The sequence below is a fragment of the Tachypleus tridentatus genome, chromosome 11, assembly GCF_004210375.1.
Source record: "Tachypleus tridentatus isolate NWPU-2018 chromosome 11, ASM421037v1, whole genome shotgun sequence".
Taxonomy (NCBI): Eukaryota; Metazoa; Arthropoda; class Merostomata; order Xiphosura; family Limulidae; genus Tachypleus; species Tachypleus tridentatus.
The window spans coordinates 67,595,648-67,615,410 of record NC_134835.1 but is presented as its reverse complement, the minus strand read 5'-3'; the positions used below and the strand labels follow the sequence as shown (position 1 = coordinate 67,615,410).

General features: G+C 34.3%; 1 protein-coding gene across 1 annotated transcript in view; it reads left to right on the top strand.

The window, feature by feature from the left end:
• Window positions 1-722: 722 nt before the first annotated feature.
• The window catches only part of LOC143232372 (uncharacterized), a 121,453-nt gene continuing 102,412 nt past the window's right edge, over window positions 723-19,763 (top strand). The window contains exon 1 of the mRNA XM_076467715.1: window positions 723-3,130. Coding sequence (XP_076323830.1) covers window positions 1,816-3,130 — 1,315 coding nt within the window. The 5' untranslated portion in view covers window positions 723-1,815. The remainder of the gene's footprint in view (window positions 3,131-19,763) is intronic.

Here is a 19,763-nt window from a genome sequence, read left to right as displayed (position 1 = left end):
TTATTCTGCCTTTCTTCTAGTCTTAAACTGCTAAATTAAGGATGGCTAGCGCAGATAGCCCTCGTGTAGCTATGCGCCACATTAAAAAGAAACAAACAAAAACATTTATAATTTACCCTTGAACATTTGTCTTTTTGTCATATTATTGCGACTAATCCATTTTGCAAATGGACTAACAGGTCATAACCACATAACGTTGATTTTTATTGTCATTGTTTTGATAACACTCCGTAGTGAACCAAGTGAGTACACAAATATTTTTGATTCGCATAAACTGGTACGTATTACTAATTGTATCATAAACCACGTTTTAAAGTTAGAAGTATACGTAAGAAGATTCAACAAAATACAGCAGAATACAGTGAAAATATGTATTCTTTTGATATTTCAAATAACACTCATAGCCGTTAGTTATTAGTTTCAATCGATTAGTAAACTTTCCAGAGCGTTTTCATTGAAAAAATACAACAACCGAAGTGTATGACTCACAGAGTTTCTAGTAGAGTTTATAGACACGCTGTGTATACATAACACATACTATCTAATATTAATATTGATAGTTATCTAAAAGCAACTTTCTGTGTGATAAGCAGTACAAGTTTTCATCTTTTAAAACAGTTCACCCCTTACTACGAGTGAGCTTATCCCAGCGCCTGCCTCGAGACCGGCGCGAGTTGCCAGCTGCACAGGATGGTCTAGCTGTTCATTTATTCCCCGTGACATTCAGACTACTCGGTCTTTCGAGGTTCGGCATGTGTTCTGGTAATATGTGGATCGTGTAACCAAGTTATCATCCTTGCGTCGTATTTACGTAGATCAATTTTGTAAAACTCTTTTAATGGGTTAGAGTGTTGAAAATGTTTATGCTCACCAAAGTGTGCAATGATAGCAAACAGGCCTTTGTTAAGTCGTGTTTTCTATGAAACGAAGCATATACCACTTCAAGCAGACATTATTGCTGGTGACATTGTTCAGCTGTTCATAGCTGTTATTCACTGAAGTGTAAAACAAACAACAACAAAGAAAAGATCCTGCGGGTTACGTATTACACAGAACTTGTGGATATAAATGCTGAATATTTCTTCAGTAAGCCTAACCTGACTTTCAACATTGTTATTTTGTACATCCTAGCCGTAAGAAGATTTTTATTAATTAGCTGCATCGACCAACCTCTACTAAAACAAAGAGATCTATGACTTGATACCAAGAGTAATTCAGGACTATTTGAAATAATCAACAGAGCAGAAGAGCATAGAATGCAGCAACAAGAAATAGCTTAAATACTTGCCTAATCGTACACCTGTTTCATGCACATGTTCTTGTAGGTAGAAAGTTTGGAAGGATAGCCGTCTCATGTATCATGAACCAGCTGCAACACCAGAATTATGAGGCACTATTTTATAAAGATGAGAGTAAACATGTGGGGAGCTTTATTTTATTAGCTTTTATCTGCTAAAGAACGAGTACAGTGTACAAAACAAGAACTAATCATAATGTTTAAAGACAACTGAAATAATGAAGAGACCTCAGAAGCTGGTTTGTGAAAATTCCTTTTTGTTTTCTTGTCCTGAGCTTTGGAAAAGATGTTTACTATTGGTATATCCACGAATTTTAGGACGGGATTAGATGGTTCTTTGTGTTAAAATGGAAATGTTCGTTGAAATAAAACCTGCATTGAATACATAATTAAAAAGTGCGAACTGACAGCATACAATAGTGTCATGACTATTGTTTAACTAGTGAATCTTTATAAGTCGATTTCTGGGATAGATATATTCTTAACGTTAGAGTGGAGTAACAAACATTCGTACTGTTATGAAACGGTTCACCATTCCAAACATGAGGAATAATCGCGATTCAGGGAAAATTGTGAAATATACACCTTATACTAAACAGGATCAGCAACTGGATGATGACTTGGATGAAATAGCCGTTGTGAGCAGCGCAGCACCAGAAAATGTTAAATACGGAAGTGGATCATTAACCGCTAACGGACCCCGTGTGGTCCCAGGCATCATCACCTCAACGGGTACTGAACGTACACGGCTCGTGTCCGAACAACGCGTGTCTGTGAGCTGTCCGCGACAACCCACTGTTTCACCAGTTTATTCTATCAAATCGTCAGAAAATTTAAAAATGAAATCAGGATCAAGACAAAGTCTTCTGGAAAGCATGGCCAACAAGTTTCACACAGGGGACCTGAAGCGAAGATCACGTGACTCCATGGCTTTTGTGAATAAAGCTCATATCAACTCTGACTTAGAAATCCCTCGTAAAACAAGAGAACAAAGACGAAAGGAAATCAAACGCGAATTTGAAAAATGGGACACATCAACTTCCGGCAGCGATAGAAATGTCTGTTCATGGACTTTTGTATTTGATCCATCAGGCAGGCTTTGCTATTATTGGTCCATGATTGTAAGTGTCGCTTTCCTCTACAATTTTTGGGTGATGATCTACCGTTTTGCCTTCCAAGAAATAAATAAGAAAACTATCTTAGCCTGGCTTACTCTGGATTATCTTGCAGACTTTCTGTACATTCTTGACATCTGTTTTCACTTTCGAACTGGTTATTTAGAAGAAGGAGTCCTACAAACGGACTATGACAAACTTAGAAAACATTACATGAACTCGACCATGTTCTACATCGACTGCCTTTGTCTACTTCCACTAGACTTTCTGTATCTATCTATCGGCTTTAACTCAATTCTTCGGTGCCTACGTCTTGTAAAGATCTATCGCTTCTGGGCTTTCCTCGATCGTACAGAAAGACACACCAATTACCCTAACGTTTTTCGAACTCTCTCTCTTATCCATTACCTTCTGGTGATATTTCATTGGAATGCTTGTCTGTTTCACATCATCTCCAAAAATGGTGGGTTTGGGACACGTGATTGGTTTAATCCACGAGATGAAAACTGTAACGATGTTCTTTGTGAGTATCTTCACTCCTTTTATTGGAGTACACTGGCCTGGACCACCATAGGAGACCTTCCCCGACCGAGGATCAGAGGAGAATATATGTTTATTGTACTAGAACTGGTATTTGGGTTGTTTCTTTTTGCCGCTGTCTTAGGCCACGTGGCTAATATTGTCACAAATGTCAGTGCCGCCAGAAAGGAGTTTCAAGGTACGTTGGTCCTCTTAAAATTATATTTGGATTGAACTTTATATATATATATATATATATATTCATTCGACTACAAAACATATGTGTTGATAACCATTAATACGTAACCTTATGACTAGTAATAAAATATATCTAACATACCTTGCTGTTATCAAGTTATCTTGTAGAACCAAGAATCAAATACGATGAATGAAACACGATCACCTAAACCCTTTTCGAAATTAAGCAATGTTTGTTCAGAAGCACGTGGAGTTTTACATCTAGTATGCTATATTATAAAGCTACTTCTTAGAACCTCTTTGGACGAGTTGGAAAAAAATGGAGATTTTCAGTATTTAAAGTTACTTGTTGCTTTAAATCGCACCTACAATTTAAAACCATTCTTTTATTGATATAATATGACATTCAGAATGTCATTTTTTTTGCAAAGTATTAATCCGCGATAACATATATAGATACCGTGAAGCATATAAAATGCAATTTACGTAAGGAAGACACTTGAATTAAGATATTGTTATTATTCAAAAGTTAGCTTAATGAATTAATAAGGAAGACTTATATGAGTTACAATAATGGTGTTTTTACATGATACCATAAATTATACATATAAATCGACTGTTTCTAACAATAAGAAAGACACCGTGATACTGTGACTCACGCAGTATCCTGTGCTTATACGTAACGTTAATAAAGACAACATGGTATCATAAGTTGCGCATACAAGTTGATTCTATTCTATGGTGATAAAAACATCACTGTACTTAATTGGTGCATACAAGTTCATTGTGTGTAACGATAAAAAAGACAAGATTCTTATAGCATAAGACACAAAGAATCAAAAACATTTGGTAATTAATATTCAATAAACCCCTGTATTTTAAGCAATGCCAAGAACTTAGCTGTAAGTAATGTTCACGTGTATACCATGATATTACAGATATTAAAAAAAAAGTAAGTTATAAGCAACATTTTTGCTAGGATATTACAGTGTAAGTAAATGAGACAGGTTAGTTTTAAGCAATATTCACGTATACACAGTGACGCTGCAGCCCATGTCATCAAGTTGGTTGTAAACACTGTTCACTTGTATACCATGACGCTACAGCTTATATCAACAAGTTAGTTGTAGAGCGTGTTCAAGTGTACACCTTGGTGTTAATGACCGTGTGAATCAACTGATGCACCAAACTATTTCAATACAATGTTCATGTAGTCAACATGATGCTTGTGATGTATAACAGATTATAAGTATATAAAATAATGGATGTTATCTGAACTTTGTTCATAGATGTAGCACGAAACCATCACATCGAGTTTCAAGTTTGAACCATTAATAGCTGAATCTTCTGAACGTAATTCTCAAATCAAGTATTTAAAGACGTTAATTAAAAATTGGACTAACAGGCACATCTTACTACATCTTTATATCCAAACGTTTATTTACTCAAACATTACATAAATTACAAAAAGTACATTTTGTTCTAAGAACTATAATGAATAAATATATTTTCACACAAAATACTTCAGATAAAGGCATATCTTAAATAAAAGCTAACAAGTTTCTTCAAAAATATCGCTTTATTTAGTGAGATTGTGTATTCTCCTGTTAGTGTTTTTTTTTTTTTATTTGGGCTCAGTATAGCCATGTGTCTAGGGTGCTCGACTCGCAGGCTGAGGGTCACGGGTTAGAATCCTTGTCACATAAAATATTCTCCTCTATTTAGCCGTGGGGGCGTTATAAAGTTTTGTTCAATCCTATTATTCGTTGGTAAAAGTTGGTGGTGGTGGTGATGACTAGCTGTCTTCTCTCTAATTTTACATTGTTAAATTATGGACGTCTAACACAGATAGCCCTCATGTGGCTTTATTGCGAAATTCCAAAAACGAACATTTTTTTTTTATTTCACAGATAGCGTAGCGGCCATTATGAATCGCATGAAGTGCGGGTGATTTGGTTCTAACAAAACGAGCTAAGCGACATACGTGCAATTTGTAGCCCACTCCTGAATTTTGGAATCAAAATAAAACAGAACCTCGCTTGTGAATGTTCGTGTGCTTGTATGAAATACTGAAGTGAACATCCCATACACATGGTGTGAATACACTGTATAATGTTACGCAGGATCAAGTTTGGTGTGAATGTGTAATAAATGTTAATAGTTGAAAGTTTTCTGGCCTTTCTGAACGACTACATGCATTTCATCTTTCGTTAGTGTAAAGGAGAACCGTGAAAGGATTTTTTAACTTTTAAACCCATATGAAGGAATGTAGTTGTGAATGTCGTAGAGTCTAGACATTTGTAGAATATCTCTAGTGCAAATAGTTTTAGAAATAATTTTGCCAAATCTCCTGTTTAACGTCCTCCGTGAAACAACCAAGGAAATTCTTGTATCTCACTTTAAAGTTACCTTTATATAGTTGTGGACCACAAAGTGTGTCTCGCATCTCACATGTACTTACTGTTCTTCAGTTCTGGACCACAAAGTGTGTCTCGCATCTCACATGTACTTACTGTTCTTCAGTTCTGGACCACAATAAGTGTCTCGCATCTCACATGTACTTACTGTTCTTCAGTTCTGGACCACAAGGTATGTCTCACATCTCACATGTACTTACTGTTCTTCAGTTCTGGACCACAAAGTGTGTCTCGCATCTCACATGTACTTACTGTTCTTCAGTTCTGGACCACAAGGTATGTCTCACATCTCACATGTACTTACTGTTCTTCAGTTCTGGACCACAAAGTGTGTCTCGCATCTCACATGTACTTACTGTTCTTCAGTTCTGGACCACAAGGTATGTCTCACATCTCACATGTACTTACTGTTCTTCAGTTCTGGACCACAATATGTGTCTCGCATCTCACATGTACTTACTGTTCTTCAGTTCTGGACCACAACGTGTGTCTCGCATCTCACATGTACTTACTGTTCTTCAGTTCTGGACCACAAGGTATGTCTCACATCTCACATGTACTTACTGTTCTTCAGTTCTGGACCACAATATGTGTCTCGCATCTCACATGTACTTACTGTTCTTCAGTTCTGGACCACAACGTGTGTCTCGCATCTCACATGTACTTACTGTTCTTCAGTTCTGGACCACAACGTGTGTCTCGCATCTCACATGTACTTACTGTTCTTCAGTTCTGGACCACGAGGTATGTCTCACATCTCACATGTACTTACTGTTCTTCAGTTCTGGACCACAACGTGTGTCTCGCATCTCACATGTACTTACTGTCCTTCAGTTTTTAAAATAGAATTTTGTAAAATCTTGAGTATGACAAAAACTCTTATGACATTTTTTCTGTTTATACTTGTCGTTAGGGCCATAAAAGCTCATAATAACCTTAACTTGTTGTTAGTGTATGTAGACAGTTCAACTGCAGGTAGAGCATTATGACGTCATTGTGTATTGTAGATAGTTTAACGACATACAGTGTTTCGATGTCAATGTATTGTAGAAAGTTTGACAACTTATAGCGTATTCTGACGTCATGTGCGGTAGATAGTTTGACTACATTGAGAAAGTTATAACGACTTCATGTGTAGAAAGTAATATCAACAAAAACTATCGAAGACTAAACATTCTCCATGAGCTGTTTTACATACAAATTACCACTGGCTAATATATAAGATCATGTTTTCAATTACAGGGGAGGGGACATGCAGAGCTTTTGGATATTAACAAATCGCTTAAAAGCCCGCGACCGGGTGGAAGCTAGAGTATGGTTTCAAACTAGAAAAACTAGTACTCTGATGTTATGTCATTGGTCCTTACAGCTTGAGTATGATTTGAACGTAGAAAACCCGGTACTCTGCTTTGATGTCATTGGTCCTTACAGCTTGAGTATGGTTTCAACCCAGAAAACCCGGTACTCTGCTGTGATGTCATTGGTCCTTACAGCTTGAGTATGGTTTCAACCTCGAAAACCTGGTACTCTGCTGTTATGTCATTGGTCCTTACAGCTTGAGTATGGTTTCAACCTCGAAAAACTGGTACTCCGATGTTATGTCATTGGTCCTTACAGCTTGAGTATGATTTCAACCTAGAAAACCTGGAACTCTGCTGTTTTGTCATTGGTCCTTACAGCTTGAGTATGATTTCAACCCAGAAAACCTGGAACTCTGCTGTTTTGTCATTGGTCCTTACAGCTTGAGTATGATTTCAACCCAGAAAACCTGGTACTCTGCTGTTATGTCATTGGTCCTTACAGTGACGACATATTTTGTTATTCCCCCAGTTCGTATTCCTACCATAATACTAAGAAGAAATATATACAAACTTATTTTAATTGTAGATCGAGTTTCCTTGTTTGTATAAAGCAATACCCCCAACCAGCACGAATATGATTTCTGAATTAGTTGCTAAAATAACGTGGTAGGTGATATACAGAAGTAAAAAGACAAAAGAAAACAAAACACAAAGACACATTTTAACCAACATTTCAATTCCAACTTTAATAATTTAAACTTAAGACTTTTTGATTTTGTAAACGCTAACTTCTTCTAATAACAATTTCAAAAGGAACAGTATGTATAAAGATGTCGCTGTCACAAGCACCTGTTCCATAAAGTTAGCGGAACTTCGGTGAAAGTGTTTCTAAGAATTAATGTATTCATTTTCTTTCATGTTGCTCAAAGATAAACACTTATTCCATCTGTTTTGATTGAGAATACATTATTATGGTTATTTGTTTGGTACTACGAATTAAAACATTGAAAATAATCCAACTGTTTTTGCCTCTTCTTTTCGATTGTAATCTGAGGGTCGCGGGTTCGTATCTCCGTCGCGCCAAACATGCTCGCCCTTTCAGCCGTGGGGACGTTATAATGTGACAGTCAATCCCACTATTAGTTGGTAAAAGAGTAGCCCAAGAGTTGGCGGTGGGTGGTGATGACTAGCTGCCTTCCCTCTAGTCTTACACTGCTAAATTAGGGACGGCTAGCACAGATAGCCCTCGAGTAGCTTTGTGCGAAATTCAAAAACAAACAAACAATCTTTTCGATTAGCTGGATTATGTATTCCTTATTAAGTTGTTAATGACAAAAAATATTATAAATTGGTATTTCATGTTATTTAATGAATGAAGTTAAACACATGTATAGTCGAAGTCTTCAAAGTTCGATAAATATCAGAAACATAAACAATTTACTATTAATCGTGTGTATATATATATATATATAAACACACATGCACTCACATACATATATACACTGTTTTGTTTATGTCTTTCATCATTTGAAATATAATTCCATTCAGGAATATCTAGTATTTATATACTGTTTGTAGCTAGTCACAAAGCTATACAATTGGCTATCTGTATTCTACCAATCACCAGTATCGAAAATCGGTTTTTAGCGTTGTAAGCCTGCATACATACTGCTGTGTCACTGAAGGCAGTATTTGTATATATCTTTAATTTGTAACAAACACATGTTAATAAGTTTAGATCGCGTAGAATAAAGCATCTCTAAAAGTCAGAACATTAAATATCAGTGACATGGTTAAAACGCTGCAAATGATCGAACTGTTCTCTTTGTTTTGTTCTGTGCAATGTAAACTTAATAACTTTTGGAGTTCGTGATTTTATTTTAATCAGTGGCTTATGAAATTTTGTCAGTTCCAGATAATGTTGTTAAGTGTATTGTTTATTTGGTTCTGATATATGTAGGTGCGCTCGTGTGTGTAAAGTAAAATGAGACTATAGTTTTTTACTACTTAACCACACCTGAGTGGGAACAATTTCTTCATAAGGAAAATTTCAAGTAAACAGCTAAGTATTTCATAAACGATTTAGCAATTGAAATGCGTTTTTATGTAGTTGAAATAAGTAATATTTTATGTGTGTGTGTAGTTTAAACGTACTTTCAAGAGTATGAATAAGAATAGCTTAGTTTAAGTAAATTGTAATTCATTAAATATATGTGTGATAAAAATTAATTTACATTCAAAAGTATAATTCATTATCTTAAACATTATGTCTCTATGTATTATGTGTATTAGTGATAATAGATTCAATATGTTTGAAGCATTCAGGTTTCACCAAACCTTTGCCAAACCTTTAAACATAGATTGATGAAAACTTACACAGTTATTTCATTACGTTAGGCCACATACACAATCGTGAAAAAAACAAACAAACAGAAAATGATGAAGTAATCAGTAATAATAATTCTTCGTGTAGAATTATTTATTGAAATGGTCTAAACATTTCAGCGGAAACATCTCTAGATATATAGATAGATGTATGGTAGATATATAGATAGATGTATGGTATCACATCAGTCATTATAGAATATCAAGTTTCTTATTGTCTAGTACAGAAAAAATACTTATATTTATTTCAACTATCAGTTTCTAATGTCTGGTACCCAAGTGATATTCTGTTTATTTCAATCATCTCTCGATGGTATCCACTTGTAGTTGTTATTGTTTCATTTAATTATTCTATATGAGTAAACGTCAATATGAGTGCATGTGTATCTGTTCCTCAAAGGGTCCACATTTCTTTATTAATCAGCATCAAACTTTACACATTGGTATCGGATGATATGAGGAAGGTCATGGAAGGGTTGGAGTTCCTTCAGTAATTTCATATTTAATTTCGGAAAACTAACAAGTTGTATATCCCTCAGCGTAAGAACGAATTACGTAACCACTATTGTTAGAATTATCGAAAACAATGTTTATTTATTTTCAGTATTGGTACCTTTATGTATTTTTAATTGCATTTGTAATGTTTATTGGTGAAGATAAAAATAATCCTATCATTTGTTACAAACGAGTGTTTATTTCACCCGTCCGACAGTTGGTACTCCAGCTGGTCGTTGTTGTTGTTTGGAATGGAGCACAAAACTACACAATGGGCTATCTGTGCTCTGCCCACCACGAGTATCGAAAACCGGATTTTAGCGTTGTAAGTCCTCAGACATACCGCAGAGCCACGGGGGCTCCACCTAATCAATGATAAACGTAAAACCTTTGAACATGAAAAATATTGTTGTTTTGAATCTATTTCACAGAAAAAAATAATGTTTTTCTCTCTGATACATTCCATGTTTATAGAACATGTGTTATTCTTTTTTAATTCCTGTTTTTCTTGAAAATACCATTTTTGTCACACGCGATCCATGGCTACACCTAACATGACATTACGTCTTTTCCCGGTTACACATGTATTTGTACATTAAATAATTATACTAAGTGCCAGCAGACTAGTGCATGTGTACATGTTTTTGTGACATTAGGGACTAAACGAACATGCGGAGTGCTACTAAGATAAACAGTCTAACAATTGCATGAAATATTAATCTACTTTACAAATAGTAAATATGAGATAATGTGTAAGCGTTTAACTGTTAAACTGAATTATTTAGTTTTCAGTTACTTTTACATATGTGTGCCATTACACTAGAGTATATCTCAATACATCAAAAAGTTTAATAGATTCTTATTTTGTGATAAGTATGCATAATAAACTCCACCTTTTCATAAATTACTTACAGGTGAGCTACAAGATGTTTTGGAAAAGTTTGTATTTTGTAATCAAACAGCATGTCCCCTTACTAAACAGATTGAGGCTTTAATTTTGAAGTATAGCTTTTATGCCGTATTGCCGATTGTCACTGTCGTCTCATTGGTCATTCAGACATTTGTTATTTACACCTAATCGTGTGGGTTTGTTTGTTTTTGAATTTCGCACAAAGCTACTCGAGGGCTATCTGTGCTAGCCGTCCCTAATTTAGCAGTGTAAGACAAGAGGGAAGGTAGCTAGTCATCACCACCCACCGCTAACTCTTGGGCTACTCTTTTACCAACGAATAGTGGGATTGACCGTCACATTATAACGCCCCCCACGGCTGAAAGGGCGAGCATGTTTGGCGCGACGGGGATGCGAACCCGCGACCCTCAGATTACGAGTCGCACGCCTTAACGCGCTTGGCCATGCCGGGCCTTAATCGTGTGGGGCGACCCATCTTTTCGTCAAGTAGGGCGGGAGAAATGTCTATATTCTGGCTGTAACTGGTAACTGGCACAACACGCCTGCAAACATTCTCATTTCTCACAAGAAGACTATAGAACCATGACTGACTTGAAAGAAGCACAGATAGCCTTTTCTGTAGCTTTGTGCCTTTTGTGCTTAACAACAAACAGACTTGGAAGAACGATCTTATAATTTGTCTCTTTTTCTTTGTTCTTTAAGCACAGCCATGTGTAAGTATTCTGGTGTAAATTTAGTTTTTATTTGAACTTTCAGTTGTTGTTAGTTGAAATGTCTCATTTGTTTTTATTCCATATGTATTTTATATCCACTTCCTTTGTACGAATTTCAATCCAAAGATTTAACTTAAAAATTAAAATGCTTAAACTAAGTCTTAACTTACTTTCTTTGACATTATGTTCGTTCTAAGTTCGTTAGTTTATGTTCCATAAACGACGCCATTAACATGAATTTTATTCATCTTGATTCTGTAAGTTTTCAATTTTCTCACTTTGTCGCCAACACAATAAAACAACAAATAAAATCCATAAAATGCCAACCTTGTTTTCTTTAATTACGCTAACATCTCTTCACTAACGCACACTACCTTTTTTGTTCACAAGGGACTCCATTTTATAAACTCCTCTCGTCTTTCTGCTATAGTCGCAAACTTTAAACACTGAGTTTCCAGCAATATCCTAGTTTGTCTAACTTCTAATTATTAGACCCGAATACGTCGAATCGAAAAATTTGTTGTTTAGTTTTCTTTATATCATTGCAAAAACAAATTACTACATTAAGTGGAAGACCTGTCCAAACGAAAACTAACCTCAGCTCCATTACAAATAAAGGAGCAACCTGTACTTCAAATCCACAGGTTTTCCTGTTATGTTTAACTCTAATACAACTAAAAGAAAGGATCTACTTCTATTGATCACCGAATAAAAGACATTCCATGTACTCTTCCTTCTTATATCAAAAACACTTTGAAATTATTCAGTATTCATGGTAATGATCCACTGTTTTCTAATAGTCTTCATTATACTATGTACGTTTCATCCCTCTACACTAACATTCCAGAGGATAAACACTTAAAATCTCTTTAAAATGTCTTAAACCTTTTCAACAATTATGAATTAAATGAAGTAGTTGATTTACCCACATTTGTTTCAACCCTAAATAATTTCTGAATTCAGCAATGAACTAAAATGGTATTCAATATTTCAAGCATTGTTATGGGTGGGATTGAAAATCAAATCCCAGAGAAGTTCTGTCAAACCACACTTCCGGAAAAGATATATTGATAACTTATGTTTTTAATTTGGATTGTTGACACGAAATCCCTCATAACGTTTTTTCCATGAATACTCTTTCCACCAGTCAATAAAATTATCGCTTAATATTCTTGATGTCACTGTATTCGTAAACGGTTGTTCTTTATACACTGACTTATACAAAAAAGTCAACACACTCACAATAATGTCTATTACAAAAGCTGTCATCCACCCCACGTAACACGAAACAACTTACAGTCAAACCCTTTGCATGAAAAATATTTGCATTAACAGTAATTATTACCAAATACACACAAACAATGAGACAATAAAACATGCAATTCGTGTATCATTAAATGTTTTTTATTTGAACAAACCTCCTAGTTGTTCTTGCCATTACTTCTTTCTAAACAGAAATTCTTGTAAGCTGTTTTAATTCCAAAACTACTATTTTTATATGTTTCCTCATGTTACATATTCCCATGCACACACAAGTATATTCTACAGTTCTATATTCTGCTTGTAAGAACGTGACGCCACACTTGTTATACAACGACTACATAACTGATCAATATGCCTACTTATACTGGTCATTTGTCATTTACCTCTAACAAAAGAAAGTTCACCTTTCGAAAATACTTGGGTTATTGGATTTCTTTTCTTATGATTAAAGTAAGGATGTAGGATTTTACGTGAAGTCATGTGGTACTTGTCTGTTCTCCTCTTAGTTCTACCTTATATTCCATTAATAAAATCCTAGAACCTCATGTGCTATCAGTTGGTGGTTTATATCTAAGCTAATATTCCATTACACCAAATTTTACACAGAGAAATATCTAACTGTTTACAAGAAATCACACCAGAGATGAAATCATAGACATTAATTACAATATATCATTACAATTAAAGGTATGTTTGTTTGTTTTTGAATTTCGCACAAAGCTACTCGAGGGCTATCTGTGCTAGCCGTCCCTAATTTTGCAGTGTAAGACTAGAGGGAAGGCAGCTAGTCATCACCACCCACCGCCAACTCTTGGGCTACTCTTTTACCAACGAATAGTGGGATTGATCGTTACATATAACGTCCCCACGGCTGAAAGGTCGAGGATGTTTGGCGCGACGGGGATGCGAACCCGCGACCCTCAGATTACGAGTCGCACGCCTTAACACGATTGGCCATGCCGGGCCACAATTAAAGGAAATTCTATTCTTGAAGGCAAATGTCTTTATCCGTAACATAAACTGGTGCAAACTTCTTATTTAGACACTGTTAACAACACAGCATTCTGCTCGAATCCACGAAGACATTCTATTACAATAATTATATCAGGCAACGTGAAAACACACGCGCTTACAAAAATAACAAAACCCAGAAATCTCAAATTGAAAACTACAGTTTCAAGCAATATAATCTATTTTTTTTAGTTCGGCCGACCAAAAGCTGTTTTATGTTAACTGTTCAGTTTGCTATATATATAAAATATCTCCCCAAACTATTATTGTACTGTTCATTAAATAATCTTGAACATTTTATTTTTTTTATTTCAGTAATCGCATTTTAATTTGCTTGTGCTGTTTTGGTTATCTAAGCTATTTTAAATTGAAGATATTTCGAGATATATATATATATTTAACATTCTTGTGATAATTGTAGATCTAGTAATGTTTTATAATATATATAATAAAACGTATCGATTTTGCTGAAACTTTTTATAATCGTTTTGTCATTTTAATTTGTTAGCACTTCAGTGATAGCTTTACTTTCATGGAATTCAAAAATAATTTGGCCCGGCATGGCCAGGTGGGTATAGGCGTTCGACTCGTAATCTGAAGGTCGTGGGTTTGAATCCCTGTCGCACCAAACATGCTCGCCCTTTCAGCCCTGGGGGCATTACAATGTTGCGGTCAATCCCACTTTTTGTTGGTAAAAGAATAGCCAAGAGTTGGCAGTGGGTGGTGTTGACTAGCTGCCTTCCCTCTAGTCTTGCACTGCTAAATTAGGGACGGCTAACGCAGATAGTCCCAGAGTAGCTTTGCGCTAAATTCAAAAACAAATAAACAAAAATAATTTTAAATTATAAATTTCAATAATAAGACTTTATGTGAAAAGTTAATATGCTTATAGGTCCACTTTTTACACTTTATTTTTAAAATTATATGTTATTAATTTAAATTAAGTGCAAATGGTAATTTACCAATAAGTACGAATCGGTCTACACTCGACGAAAAGAGGCGATGGTAAACAAATAGGCTCGGGTTTGAATCCCGCTCGCACCAAACATGCTCGCCCTTTCAGCCGTGGGGGCGTTATAATGTGACGGTCAATCCCACTATTCGTTGGTAAAAGAGTAGTCCAAGAGTTGGCGGTGGGTGGTGATGACTAGCTATCTTCCCTCTAGTCTTACACTGCTAAATTAGAGACGGCTAGCGCAGATAGCCCTCGAGTAGCTTTGCGCGAAATTCAACAAAAAAACAAACAAACGGTATACAAATATTATAAACGAAAAAAAATGAATAATATTTTAAAAGATATTCAAATTTAAAACTACATGGGTTCCAAAACAAATGATCTTTGTTACAAAACATAATCAGAAGACTAGATAACTAATAACAACTAAAATTACATATACAGTATTGAAACTTGCAAACATCATCGTCTATGCGTTCAGAGTTAGACTTTGATTATGAACCATTTAAGATTAGTTTTCCTGATGTTCGTAACATTTGCATTGAGTTTTATTCTAACAACCTGTTACGACAAACTTTATTACTCGGTGTTGTACATTCAATGCAGTAACTTAACGTCTAACAACTTAAAACTGATTGCACATACACAACCGAAATTAATACAAGAATATGCTAAAACATTGGCCAAGTATTTCTTCCTTAATAAAAGCACAATCTTTAGACGTCACTGTAACTTCATTACCAGGTGGTATTTTGATTGGGAAATATCAATTATATATACTTTTCAATATTGAAAACAACAAGTAGAGATTTATGATGTTAAAACAGTTCTATAGTACTGCACGTTTCATTTAATTACGGTTTGTGTCTATTTATTAAAATATTTTCTTAATACTTTAACTCTTATTCGTTAATAGTTTTAGCAATACTTCTGATGTGGTAGGTCATCAAATTCATTTAATTCTACATGTTGCTGCAAACTAGACAGTTTTAGCCATCTTAATTAATATGCTCTCTAATGCTGGATTGTATATTTCTAACTGTCGAAGTGATATACCTAAAATTACAACTAGGAGGTCTATATTAATAGAAAAGATAAAAATTTACCTTTTTATTGTTTTATCTTTCATATTATGAGGGATTTTAATTCTACGTATTGAATTTAGAATTAACACTAACTGAAATTGTGAATATAACGTACTAAGCATTCTATCAAACTGCTTTTTATTTCTAAAGATTATGTCACTGTAATTAGCAAAGGAAAACACCTTTTGTCAATTAACACAATTCTTAATGTCTGGTGACATAATAATTACTAAATTATGAAATATTTAAAAAAATAAAGCATTTAACATTATGTAATGTTTGTTTGTTTGTTATAACAAAACCACATCGTGTTATCTGCTTTGTCCACCGAAAGGAATCGAACTCTTGATTTTAATGTTGTAAGTCCGAAGATTTACCACTGTGCCACCAGTGCCTATAATGAAAATTATAATGACAGTTTTGTGATTTTGAAGGAAATAATCAAATAAATAGGTGGTATATTTAATTAACAAACTGTATAATAACACATTATAATAATTAAAAATCAAAAAATAATAAAGAAGTCCTGTGGCGGGATGGTAGTAAGCTTACTGAACTAGAACACTAGAATCCATAGTTTCCTATTCACACTCATCCTGGTGGAAAAACAATCCAATAATAAAGAAAGAACGTTTTAAGAAAATAATTGGTTCCCAACTGCAATTTAGTATTTTGAAAATCAAGTTTTAAACAATTAAGTAATGTTTCTAAAACTATTGTGAACATTTTATTGTTGTAATTCAATAATTACAATTGTAGTTTTATAATTGTAGTATAGTAAAGAAATTTCTCGTAATTTCTGGTAAATCCACTAAAGTGACATGTTCGTGGACTGGTTCATACCCCTTTCTCAGGAGTTATGTTATTATGGTTGATACGCAGTATTCTGCGTTTTCAGCTGTCTCAGCAATAGGTCTGAGAGATTATAACATTAAAAATTGTGTTTCAGTATTCTTGCTGAGCATAGCACAGCTACTCCATCTTTTAGCTTTAACCTTAGCAACAAGCAACACTTTCCATGTTGTTTCAAGTTACTTAAGTAATATATTTAACTTGGAATATTTGTTCATTAGATGTCACAAAATGATAACGCTTGAAACATTTTAACATGTCCTTTAGGAGCCAAAGAGTGTCTTTACACAACATTTTGTTTAATGTTGAAAATACATTAAGTCAGAAATTCCGAAAGAGGTTAATTTCGTACGTATCTTGTCAAAACAAGTTTTCGTTTATTAATTAATAAATGTTTAAATGAAACACAACATCCTCAAGTCTGCATACCATTTGTTACTAAGGTCTAGCCCCTGTGAGTAAAGTCAGTATATGTCAATAAAGCCACATTCTCAGCATCACTAATTAAGCAACTGCCAACCTGTATACTTCTGTTACAACCTTTTTATCTTTAGTTTTAAATGAGACACGAAGGATTTCATCTGTCATTTGGTAGTGAAGGTTGAAGTATCACGATAGTCAGTACTGGGATAAGCTTGTTTGTTTTTGAATTTCGCACAACACTACTCGAGGGCTATCTGTGCTAGCCGTCTCTAATTTAGCAGTGTAAGACTAGAGGGAAGGCAGCTAGTCATCACCACCCACCGCCAACTCTTTTACCAACGAATAGTGGGATTGACCGTCACATTATAACGCCTCCACGGCTAGGAGGGCGAGCATGTTTGGCGCGACGGGGATGCGAACTCGCGACCCTCAGATTACGAGTCGCACGCCTTAACACGCTTGGCCATGCCGGACCAGTTTCTTATGAAGTAACTGTTAAACAGGCATCTTATATCAATAATGTTTCCATAAATGTCAAAATATTATTGTTGCCAGATGGCAATGACCTTACGTTTTTGTTGTATTTTAACTTCTGTCTTGAAATAACGAGTGCAAAAAGACGAAACAAGATTACCACAACCCCAAATTTACATGAGTTTGCTGTTACGTTATTCAGTTAAGTTTATATTATAGTAAAATTAAAGTTATAGGCTTCTGTTTCGTAGTTAATGTACAATGAAGCCAATCAAAACGAGGTATAAATAACATATCAAGATTTGTAAAACACAGGTATGTAGCACAACGATGAGCTGATGGCGTACTGCTATCGCAAAATAGATTCATGCTCGCCCTTTGAGTGGGGGTAGGGGCGATACCTTTCACACTTGTGTGTACGATATTGTTTAATCAATCTAGCAATGCTCTAAGGATTCCAGTTTGAGGACTTTATCTTCGTTCAAACAAACTGAGAAATAACAGACAATAGAACAGTGACGTTTAATTTAAATGGCTCAGGGGAAAAAGGCAAAAGAAAAAACCAGAAATTATAGTCATCATTAATCCATGTGTGTGATATGAACTCCGGAATGTCGAATATCACAATAATGAATCTTGTTACTGCTATATGCTAGACGAGCTTGGTACATGGCATTAATTGAAAATTCAAGCAAACTATAGTAAACAAGATACACGATAATTTGTATTGTGTTTATGTTGGCTGAATGTAGTTTCAGAATTTCTTCGTAAACTAAGCCTATTACTAAACAAGACAAGTATTACTAAATTATTTTTCTATCTATATAAATTATTGCATTACGATATTTTGTTTTCTTTTTTTGCAGTCAGTTTTTTAATAACATGGTTTATTTGAAAAGAAATATTTGCTTGCACATCAAATGTCTTAATATTATTACTTTTTAACCTATTATTTTCTAAGTGTTTATATCACCTTGAATGACCTTCAACATTTTCAAATATACATATATTTTGTAAATAATTAAACCAAATTAAAAAATATATACTCCAGTTATTTTACATATATGTAAGGTACGTGCTACCTTAGAATAGTTCTGTATTGTTAGCATCAAAATAGCAATATTAAACTAATTAAGATTCCAATTAAACCTGTAGCTACCACGTGGATTTATATTATTAATCATCAAACTGCTGCGCTTGTTTAATGGAATTCACTGCCAGTTTCTTCGTGGTAACATCTGAGACAAGTTATAATCCATCTTTAGAAAACGAGTAAAATACAGATCTTCTATTAACAAAATTAAAGTGTATTTGCTAGTCGTTTCACAGTAATTATTTTCTGACATGCATCCATTATGCATACTTTATTTATTAATTTTGCGCTGTTTTATTAGTTTTATGTTTAAACAAAGGTCGAACTTAAATATGTTAATATGCAAGAAGCATAACTTTATTTGAAAGTAAAACTTGCGCTAATAATGACGTTTACTGTATGTTCTACTTACTTATCAGAAAGTAATAATTTCATTTTTCTGCATCATATCAAAAACCTATACCTTATAATAAAACATCATTTAAATTATTCATGTTGATGACGAGAACTTCATTAAAATCTATGATAAATGATTAGTTTGTTATGCTTTTCTCTAAGTATTTTTAATACACTGGATGCTGCCTGTCGAACATACTTCACCGTGAAATTCTTCCTTTGATTAACTCCAGTTGCTTAGCTACACCCTCCCATAGTACATATTTTTATGATCAATTTATTTAATTAAACATTACGGAATGCATGAAAAGAATGATACGAAAGTAAAATTTTAATTTTTTGGAAAATTATTGTATATGATTCGATAACAATTATTAGTTGTTTATTTCGTAATATCGCACAATGGCGCACAAGAAATATCTGCTATAACCATTCCCTCTTTTGTTAAATTGAGAAAACACCCAACGTCAACACTTTTTAAAACAGGCAGTGAGATTTGACCATCACTGAAAAATGTTTGTTCTAAACATATTTGCTGGATTTGGTACTTTACTTCCAGTTTGGAAAATACATGAAACAAAATAGTTTTGAAATTTTGAGCTTTAAGAGAGACAAAATGAACTGTTTCATACGAAAATATAGTTACTCTAAAGTGTTTAATATGACTTTTGATGAGAACAAGTTACCTAGAACTAAACTAAAATATAACTGGGTACTGAAGATGGCTAATTGAATATATATATATATATATACATTATTACATTATTGCTTATAAAAACTGGAATGCATTGATTCACCATTTGTGTATCCTCGCTCTTAACAATATTTTCGGCCATAAACTTAATAACACTTTATGAGTTT